The sequence below is a fragment of the Adiantum capillus-veneris genome, chromosome 27 (assembly GCF_014529385.1).
Source record: "Adiantum capillus-veneris isolate H3 chromosome 27, ASM1452938v2, whole genome shotgun sequence".
Lineage (NCBI taxonomy): Eukaryota > Viridiplantae > Streptophyta > Polypodiopsida > Polypodiales > Pteridaceae > Adiantum > Adiantum capillus-veneris.
Genome location: NC_140957.1, coordinates 108,634,209 through 108,645,424, shown reverse-complemented (window position 1 = coordinate 108,645,424; position 11,216 = coordinate 108,634,209). Strand labels below are relative to the sequence as shown.

General features: G+C 45.4%; 1 protein-coding gene across 1 annotated transcript; it reads left to right on the top strand.

The window, feature by feature from the left end:
* Window positions 1-2,361: 2,361 nt before the first annotated feature.
* LOC147422543 (hydroxycinnamoyltransferase-like) lies at window positions 2,362-4,215 on the top strand. Its single transcript, XM_086502617.1, has 2 exons — window positions 2,362-2,814; window positions 2,915-4,215. The coding sequence occupies exons 1-2, from the start codon at window positions 2,389-2,391 to the stop codon at window positions 3,776-3,778; spliced, it is 1,290 nt and encodes a 429-aa protein (XP_086358743.1). The 5' UTR covers window positions 2,362-2,388; the 3' UTR covers window positions 3,779-4,215.
* Window positions 4,216-11,216: the final 7,001 nt, after the last annotated feature.

The following is an 11,216-nucleotide window of genomic DNA, read 5'->3' as shown; positions in this document are numbered from 1 at the left end:
GTCCGGGTTTAATTTGTGGCCGGGTTTAGTCTTTCAATAATCTAAACGGTTGCGATCACCCCGGCTTTCGTGCGTGAAATTTCACCTCCTCTTTAATGCTCGGTGTTACTTAGTCCTGAAGCATTACCTTTCTTCACTTCTTGCAAGAGAGAAATTGCCGTTCTTTAAGCCTGCGACATGGCATAGAGAGAGAGAGAGAGAGAGAGAGAGAGAGAGAGAGAGAGATTACATTGAATTCGAGACTCGAGTGCCATAACCCCCTACACTCATCGCCATCATCCCCACACCCTTGAAAAGTGTTGTGATCCCCAAGTGATACCCAATTCGCATCCACTTGTGTGTGTGTGTGTGTGTGTGTGTGTGAGAGAGAGAGAGAGAGAGAGAGAGAGAGAGAGATGAAAAAGGCGGTCCCCACAACATTCATTCACTGAGCGTCGTCACAAACCAAAACCAGGTAGGAAATAAACTCCTGCAAGTGGCCCGCCCCTCAACCGATTCCCTCTAGGTTCCCCTCTTCATTCCTAAATTCCATCGACGGTCTTCAATTGCCTTAAAAGGCTTGTCATAGATCCCACCTCCAAAAGGGGGTGTCAATTAATCACGAGGTGTGTGCACCCTTTCATAGATGCTATGAAAAAGGGAAATATGATTTGAATTTTTGATGGATTCAATGCACACGTGGTGGGCTAACTAAAGACGCGTTCAAAGATAACAATGAACAAGGGTGATTGCTCCACTTCTTATATTGCTAGTTTTGTGAGAGTTTCATCAGAAAGAGCCTCAGAGAGGACTCAGGAGCGAAACATGATTTGAAATTTTCATGGATTCGATGCACACATGGTGGCGTGCTAACTAAAAACGCGTTCAAAGCCAACAATGAACACGGTTGGTTTGCCTTGAAGAAAACCGGCAAATTCACAGAAGTTTTAGTGTAAATACAGGTAAAGCTTCAAATTTTGACCTAAAAACCGGTAGAATTTCAAGTTTGCCCTTAATTTTTTTCGGTTGGCTTTCCAACTACAATTGCGTTCCCGCAACGGGCGACTACATTGTAAGTCCTACTATTACGGTGGAGCCGCCGAAGCTTGATTCTTTAAGCCATGTCATTAATTGCAGCCGTTGCGGCTAGTGACATGTTGCATGTGCGCACCATAGCACTATATGGCACGGCCATATTCAAATGGGATCAAGGATGGAGGTGAAAAAGGTAAGGCGCATGCATTGTGAGCCATGCGATCGGGCTACCCGAATTTACAAGATTTCGCGTCCCGAATTTACCTACTAGCCCGAATTTACTAATCGGGCCGCATTACATATGTGGCATTGAAATGCCTCATACTTCAACGAACGCATGCGAGCGTGGTGGTTAGAGCACATGCATCCATCGCATGCGGGAGATCGTGGGTTCGAGGCTCAAGATGCTTACCCGAATTTACTAGATGACTTAACTTTACTTTTCACCCCAAATTTACGGGACCGCTTGAATTTACAATAATGCATCTAACGGCCGAATGACCCTCATCACTATATCACACGGACATGGTCAAATGCGATCAATGGTGGAGGAGGAAAAGGCGACGCGCGTCATACAAATTTGCCTGGAATTTACTAATCGGCCCGATATCACACGGGCATGGTCAAATGGGATCAATGGTGGAGGAGGAAAAGGCGACGCGCGTCAATTATGGACCGTCAGATCTGAAGTTGCCCTGAATTTACAAATTTGCCCTGAATTTACTAATCGGCCCACATTTACAATATGACATACTCGAATCGCCTATATTTCAACGTATGCATGAGGGCGTAGTGGTTAGTGCACATGGCTCGTGGTGGAGAGGTCGGGGGTTCAAGACATGGGGTGCGGATTGACCCGACTTTACAAGCCTGTCCGAATTTAATTAACGCCCCGAAGTTACCAAATGCACATCCGACGGCCCATATCACCTCAGTCGTCGATCCCAGTTGAGCATGCGCGTGCGAGATAGTGTGGAGGCCGAACGACCCCCATTTACTTTTCTTCCCAAATTTACCAAACGCCCCGAAGTTACCAAATGCACATCCGACGGCCCAGATCACCTCAGTCGTCGATCCCATTTGAGCATGCGCGTGCGAGATAGTGTGGAGGCCGAACGACCCCAGCGTCCATCCCATTTGAAAAGCCCGTGCCAAATAGTGCAGAGGGCAGCCCTTTCGTAGACGGCTATGAAAAAGCGAAACATGCTTTGAAATTTTGATGGATTCAATGCACACGTGGTGGCGTGTTAACTAGCCAAAGACGCGTTCAAAGCCAACAATGAACAGAGAGTCACAGACTTCTTATAATATTGCTAGTTTTGTAAGAGAGTCATTAGCTTTTTAGTTTTGTAAGAAAGAGGAGAAGGGTTGGAGATGGCGAGTGTGAGGATAATAGAGAGGCACATGGTGCAGCCGGCGATGCCAGCTCCCGAAAAGGCACTGTTTCTGTCAGCCATCGATGCGATGTGCAGGGAGATGCCGCACAACCGTCGGATTCTGTTCTACAAGCTGCGAGATGCGGGGGAATATGTGGCGGTGGTGGAACGGCTGAAGGTGTCGCTGAGTGAGGCGCTAGCGCACTTCTGGCCGCTGGCAGGGCGGCTACGCCTCAGCACCTCTGGGCGTCTGGAGCTGGACTGCAACGATGCAGGCGCCGAGTTTTTGGAGGCGCGTGTGGAGGGGGTCTCATTTGAGGAGCTGCAGCGGAGCGACTTCAGCGACAGGCAGGGTCTGTTCATGGAGCTGGCCCCTTGGATAAACCCCCCTGACTATGCTCTTGCTCCCCCTTTGTGTATCCAGGTAACTTCTTCGAGACGCTAACAAGGGAACACTGTAGTTCCATATTTGCCCAGCTAATTATATATTGCTAATTAATTAAATTATGGTTTACCTTCATCAGATTTCAAGGTTCGACTGCGGTAGCTTTGCTCTCGGACTGGCACATAGTCATGTAGTCTGCGACGGCACCTCCCTCTGGCATTTCTTCACATCTTGGGCGGAGATTGCCCGCGGAGAGAAAACGATCTCCCTACCGCCCGTGCACACACGCACCTTGCTCAAGCTGGACAACCCATCACCAAAGAAGGCCTTCTTGAGATCGGAGGGTGTTGACGAGGACACACTCCATGGCAGCACGGAGAAGGAAGACCTCTTATTCTTCCACTTCAGCAAAGAAGCAGTGAAGAATCTGAAAGCGCAGGTGGGAGGAGAGAGGAGCTCCTATGAGGCCATGTGCGCCCACCTATGGAAGCGTGCCAGCCTTGCACGAGGCCATGCGCCTGACAAGAAAGTGAGCTTCATTCAAATAGTGAACATGAGAGGGCGTGCCCACCCGCCCCTACCAGAGGGCTACTTTGGAAATGCCCTCATGTGGACCACTAGCGTAACGACAGCTGGTGATCTGCAAGAGGAGAATCTAGAAGCGACGGCCAATCGGATTCATCAAGGGGTGGCAGCATGCGATGGTGTGGCGTTCAGAGGTTTGTTGCATTGGTTGGAGGTGCATGACAGGGAGGAGGTGTTGGCAAGGTGCATGCTGAATGGCGCACGACTGCGGGCATCCAGCTCCACGCGGTTTCCAGTGTTTGAGGTGGACTTTGGGTGGGGAGGTCCCGTGGCAGTGCGATGCCCCTGCATGGAGCTCCCAGGCAAGATCATCTTCTTTCCGAGCCCTGATGGCGTTGGCAGTATCGACCTCACCTTAGCTCTTCCATCTCCCATCATGCAACGACTCGCAAATGACCAGGCGTTTCTTCATCCTTGATCGAGGTTCTTAGTCATACACCACTTTTCTTTAATAATCAAAGCATTGCCAGGTAAGAGGCTCATGTGAATAAGAGGGTGACAGTCCTCCACTTTGGATCCTTGGGCAGCTAGTAGTACTGACAAAATGCTAGCAATATCATCGGCGAAAGAATCATCAGCTAGTAGTACTGACAAAATGCCAGCAACAGCATCAACACTAGCCAGGTCTTGCATGCACATCTTATTCTCTTTGTCTGATTTAGACATCCCCTTCTGTTTGACTTTTGCCTTGCCCTCACGTACAGTATGATAGCGCAATCAGACATGCGGTTATCATAAGAATACGTAAGTAACCAGCCAGCAGAGGAGAAGAGGGGAAAGAGGAAACCATCTGCAGAATGTTGAATGGATACCAAGAAATTTCCCTTGTTTATAATATTGAATTTTGTGCACAAATCTAAGTCACAATAGGTTGAAAAACTCCATTCCTCGTCCAAGTAGCGATTGCCGAATGGGTGGTCTTTTTTATCTGCTGAATCACTTTGGGCTGCATTCAAAGGCACCACTTGATAGTTTCCCACTTCCATAAGCTGGTTGCAATGTCTAGCACAAACATGCCAGCTTAAACTGCACTCTTGAGCTGGTCCCAGCCACCCATCACAAAGATCTTGCCATTGATACATGCTATGCCACAATCATGTAGAACCCTGAGAGGCACATAGGCAAGGCAACCTCCTACACGTCTAGCCATTATCTGCGAATACGGAACAAAGCATTAGTTCTGTGTGAAATAGCGATATAGCATACAATCACGCATCATCCAATCGCACAAGTTTTATGTCATGTAATGTGTGTTTGTGTGTACATCTGTGCAGACCATGCATGCGAATACATACACAGTTATGCATGTGTACCTATCTTCCACTCAAGATTATGGTTCCTTCCTATGCAAATAAACAAGCCGGCAGAGAAAATTTTGTGCTACATGTGCCATGACATGTAGGACCGGAACCAGTAGCCCTACAATCTTTAAGTAGGGAGAGGGCATGAGGTCTCAGCAAGGGCCTCTTCGTGTTGAAAGCTAGAAAGCAATCAAGGCTTTTTGCATCAGAGAGCTGATGAAGCAAAACCAATCCATTACAGGAAATTGGGAAATTGTGCGAAGTGCCCCCCTAGGGAGGTTGTTGTAAATGTGAGGTTGTCAGCTTCGAATGCACACGCTTGCTCTCATCATCAGAGAAGAAGGCTTCCATATGGCGAGTATGAGTATAACAGAGAGGCACATGGTGCGGTCGACGTCCTCAAAAAGGCACTGCTTCTGTCAGCCATTGATGTGATGTGCAGGGAGATGCAGCACAACCATCGGATTCTGTTCTACAAGCTGCAAGATGCAGGGAAAGGCTGAAGGTGTCGTTGAGTGAGCCGTTAATGCAATTCCGGCCGCTGGCAGGGCGGCTGCGCTATTTTGCCTCTAGGGCAACAATGCAGGCGCCCAACTTTTGGGGGTGCGTGTGGAGGGGGTCTCATTTGAGGAGCTTCAATGCAGCTACTTCAACGACAGGCAGGCAGCCTCTGGCAGAAATCCTCCTGACTCTGCTTTTGCCCCCCCCTTTGTGTATCCGGCATGGATGTAATCAGCCTATTTTAGCAACGACCCCGAGCGCTGCACTAGCACAAGAAGATTTACTCATGCAGGAAAACGGAGTCTTTCTCAGTGTCTTTCATACAATGCATAACATCATGAGCTTCTGTGCTTGAGAGGCATCGCATACCTAGCTAGGTATGATTGGGGGCAAGGGACCACCAGCGCCCCCCCACCGGGCCGGCAGTCCCCTACCCCCAACCGTACCTAGCTACGTATGCGGTGCCTCCCTCACAGAAGCTCATGATGGTGAGGTAACTCAAAGTGTGGGAATTATTGTGAGAACTTCTTGTGACTAATCGTCCGAGTTTTGAAGGTATTACGCTATTTTCTTGGACGAAAATTGGACAACGCAATTCTCTATAGCCAATGCGCTCTCAACCTGGGAATTGCAATTCAACAACAATTTCATGTCCCACCCTTTGTTGCAGCTTTTTGGATTTTCCACAGTAACCATTCCCTCCCCCTTTTAGCCTTGGGTGTGACCCAATGTCACAAGATGGGCACCAATAGCAAAGAACAGAGTGAACAAACTTTAGCACTTCAATAACAACTGAGCTGCGAGAGAGAGACGACACGTGACATGGAGTGGCGGAATTCCACCCCAAAGAGTATTGGCCCCAGCCCTTGGCATCCCTTTTGGTATTTCTTTATATTGCATCATCAAAGTACAAGCCGGTACTCCATCTCTGCACCTTCGTTTAGAAGCATGCCAAAGAATGAGCCCTATCCTCATATTTAAAGGCCCTTGGCCATTGAAAGCGGTTTACATGAAAAGCCTTCAAACTCGAAAGCATATGGTCCAAAAGCAATGCCCAAAAGTTGTCAGCGTGATTTACGAAAATTCGTACAACTGCCACGTTAGCAATGCAAATCATGGAAATCCATATAGGTTGCCACATCAATATGTTAGCGCAATTTTTGGGTTGTCCGTACAATTGCCATGTCATCAATTTCTACGTTGTCTTTTATGTGTGTGTGTGTGTGTGTGCGCGCGTGAGGGTCCAGCTTTATTTTAATTCCTTTATGTCAGTTGGGCCCTATAAGTTGGTAGAACGTCCTTCTTCTGCTATTGTTTGTTCTTCTTAGGGTTTAGGCCCCTTGGCTGTGATCTGAAGGTGGCTCTGCTCTTCAATGACTTGACATGTCAATAGTTTGTGACCTCCCCCCTTCTTGAAAGAAAATAATCGTTCGCGATTACAGCATGTCTGCAAAACAACTCAAGTTAGCTCAAAAATTCCTGAGGGTCATTCCAAGGACAATCCGAGGGACAATCAGTTTGCTCTTTTTTTTCATGTTAAGGAGTTGACTTCTCCTTTCGTCTAGGTCAGAACTTTTGATATTCCTTCGTAGTAAAATTAGCCATCAGACCCACATCGCATTGGTCTTCCACAAGTGTCTTGATGCACTAAAATTACATACCCAGGCAATCTCATCCAATTAGGAATATTCAGTGATTGACACATCACAATGTAACACAAATGCTCACGTATGCATGCTACAAACACAACAAACAGCGCCGCTGAGCACTCCCCCGAGACAAACGGTCTGTGATATGAATCTACTCAACGACTACCTCGTCACTCCCCCCGCGGCCATGAGCTCATAGGACTGTACAACCAAACGCTCCCCAGACTGTAGTCTGCGTCACTTGGAGGTTCAAGCATTCAACCAAATGATCTCTAGACATTAGCCTATGTCGTTTGGACGTTTTCCCGCTTTTCTCTCTTGTCACTTCCCCTCCCAATCATTAAGGGACATTCTTTGCTGCCTCTTTTTGACAGAGTACAGATCCTCCAAGGTTGCAGATCTTCCCTCTCTCCCACTCTCTCTTCCTTTACTCTCTCTCTCTCTCCCCCCATGCTTCTCCAGCTCCAGCTCTAGCTGAGAGCAATGGAAAACTCCATTACCTCTATGTGCAGCAACATTTCTCTCTCTACACTCATTATCAACAATTTGAATCCAAAGGATATTGAGCTACACTCTCTCTTTTTCTTCTCTCCACAACATTATCCTTTTCTCCTATCTCTGAGTACTTCCCGCATCTTTTCTCCATGGACATCTTCACCTGCCTGTAGTAGCAGTCACCATTACACATTCTCTCTCTTAATTAGCTAACACTCGTAATGTCACTGAGCTACTGCATTTTATGGAAGATAGGAGAGAGAGATTGTTTGGCTAATGCTGGAGATTATATTAAGCTTTCGTCAATGAAAGGGAAGCAAGAAAATATCTCTGTGTTGCCTATTCATCATTGCAAGAGAAGTACGTGAAAGACATTCAGCAAGTCAGAGAGGAAGCCAACGAGAAGACAAAGCAGCTAAACGAGGAGATGTAAAAGATTAATAAAAAAGAAGAGCATAAAAAAATGGAGCAAGAGTGTCATTTAGACAATTATGTTCAACTACAACACACTGCGTGTAATATGCGCCAACGAATCGATTATCTCACACACATTCAATTGGGCTACCATATTTGCAAGCGCAAGAGATGCGATTTCTATGCTATCTTCAAGCGGTGAAGCTTGAAAGAACCGTATCCGTCAAACTCGGTAGGGATACAAATGCAAGCTTTTAATTTCTTATATTTTTTACATGTTGCTGTATATTATTTCAATATGCAAGAACGTGGCTCGAATGATGATGGGAATCGATTCCATGCTCAAACGATTGGACATACTCTACTGCAGCATATCATCAAGCCAAAGAAGTTGGTGGAGCTATTGAATGATCCATCCAATGCTGTAGTCAACTCTGTGAAAGGTGTGCCCACTACATAAACAGTGGGTAAAGGACTACAATAGTAGTTTCAAGGTATTCTCGGTTGTAATGAGAGTGTATCCCCTAATCGAGACATGGATGATCCAAAATGGGATCCTATTCTATTGATTCCTCTGATAAATTTGTATGTGTGCACTCTTCAATATGCATGTCTACAAATTCTTGACAAGTTGCTTATGCTCCATATTAATTATGCTTAGAATATGGAGCCTGCAAAAAGAAGAGAAGAGTATATCAAAGAACTCGAATGTATTCTATGAAGTGTTGGCGTACATGGGGGTGTAGTAGAGTTATCAACGGATAAGAAGGCATTTGGAAGTATATATGATCGTCCTAATAAAATATGTATGGATGGTCGTAAAGCTAGGCATTTGCTTTGAGACTAATCAGACTCCCAAAGTCCCAATGAGTTTCAAGTGTGAAAAAAGATGTGTGACATTACCACCTACAGAGGTAACGAAGCACCCATAGGAATGAAGCGTGCTTGTGTGTGGCAGTCTATAGATGATATTTTTCGTTTGCTTGAAAAGGCAAAGCTAACCTGTGCTGAGATATACACCTTAAAGTTTGTAATTCATAGTTTAACAACGCAAATGGTGGATGCCTGGGGGAGACGCACATAACACATTACATGGTAGGTTGAATACTTTGTCTTTGCAGTCAAAAAACATCAATGTTTGAACTAAAGTTCCATTTTTTTTTTAACACATTCTTTTTGCTCATAGCCTTTTCTTTTCTTACACATTCGGTTCATTGGGTATTTGGAATAGCCAAGGAATGGAGCGCTCACACTATTAAGCAAAAATAGTGTATTTTAATGGTACACAGCATGGATGTGGCAGCAAAAAGACGAATGCCCTACACGAAATGTTAAGTTGGTTCTACAGAGTTTTAGCAGGGAGAGAAAGGAAGAAGACTAAAGTGCAAAGAAATTTGAAACACAAAATAAAGAAAGTGGTTAGCCTTAGGTGCTCACAATTATATCATGCTTCTAGTGCAAAAGATCAATTCCCATGATGGTTAGAGACAAGGAGACGAAGGTGGCAGGTGTTGGGTGGCAGGTGATTTGTTGACGTCCCAATTAGTGGTTCCGTGCGTCAAATTTTGTCTATTTTGGAGTTCTATTTTTATTTTTAAAAGTATTATTGAGTTTTTAAGCTTTTTAATAAAAATTTTAATACTATATAAGTCAAAAATCACAACTTGAAGTTCATTTCTTGTTTGTACGTTCTAGAAGATCCTCTCGAGCACAAACATTAACGCACTCATATCTTGCACCACATGGACGATTCACACGAGCAAACTGGGACTACGCACATCAATACCACCACAGCCATTCATACCACAAAAAATCCACAGCCAAAACCCCATGCAGAATCTACAGCTTCAAATCCACGTTCCCAGCCACAAGTGGATAACCCAACGTCCCAACCCGCTCCAGACGCTCAATAGCCTACCTAACCAACGAATCTAGATGATCAAACCACCATCATGCAATATATTTTTGGTGATCTAGGACTATTAAACCATGCGAACCCCACACCTATGCCAGACACCCCCCCCCCCCCCCCCCCCCCCCCCCACCAATTCATCTCTACACAGATCCACGCAAGAAACAAGACCAATTGAAGAAGAATACAGAGGTCCGCTTTAAAATCTGGAGCCCTCGCCTGCTGTCACAGTAATTGATGCTCAGGCCACCACAAAAACCACGCCACAAATATTTGCAATGTGAGTCAAACAAAGAGTAATCAAGGTAATATCAGGAGACCCGGTTTCTAAAGTATGAAACGCCAAGAGGGAAATAATGGAGGAGATGGAAAAGAAAGAGGCAGCTGAGAAGGAAGTACAAAGAGTGCAAGAAGAACAAAGAAGACAGAGAGAGCAAGAGGAATGGCAGATAGCCGAGGCCGAGAGAGATCATTTGGCAAACTTACAAGCATGAGTAGAGGCAGAGAGAAAGGCGGCAGAGGATAGAGCTCAAGCCACCCAACAAGCAAAGGCTGGGAGCTCTAAGCCTTAAAATATTACCTCAAAAAGCCAAACAATGTGCAAAGAGGAAAAAGGACAAGGTGAGGTTTGAAAAACAATAGGCCCAAGAGAAGAGGAGGAAAAAGTATAAAGATGATCCTCCTCAATGGGCCAGACAGGCGGCTCCTCCACCACCACCAACAGCACATAAAAAGCGGAGATGGAAGCCAAATATAGTTGTTTTGTGGGAGATTAGAAAAAACCAAAAGAGCACACCAACAGCATAGAAAAAGCGGAGATGGAAGCCAAACACAGTTGATTTGTGGGAGATTAGAAAATATCAAAAGAGCACTAAGCCAACCTAAAGCGCCCTTCTCTCAGGTGGTGAGAGAGATAATGGATGAATATAGCGATTCTGTTACACGTATACAACATGCAGCTTTATTGGCCCTACTCAAGATGTCGTTGAAGACATTTCGGTGCAGTTGTTTCAGAATGGCGTTTTTGGATGGTGCATGCTAAATGCGTAACATTGAAAAATACGGATTTAGCTTTAGCAATCAATTTACAAAATGAAGGATGCCTTCATTAGAAATAGTTCTTCCCATGTACTCTCTCTTGATGAGATTTGTAATCTTTTCATATAATATCAAATATTGAATTTCTACCATTTTGTGAAATTGTTCCACTTGATTTTGTACATTGTTTTTTAAAGTTTTTAAATTTTTGGGTTTGTTATATTTAACCTGACCACCACGGCACACGGCTCGTCCGACGGTGTTGACATGGATAGAACCCTAAACATGCAGCGACCCGTCGGCCGGGGGACACATCTTCGTGATTTTTTTGCAAAATCGTGCGACAAGGGGGGGCGTACGGGGTCAACCGGACCACCAATGAGCACGGCGGCGCCCAACGGGATCGGACAGGTCCTCCGGCCGATGGCTCGTTGGATATTCAAGGTTCTGTGCACGTGTTGTAAAAATGAAATTTATTGGACATTATGAATTAAAAAATAAAACAAGTACCGACGAATGTTGACAAAAATCGTTAACAAAAACAAT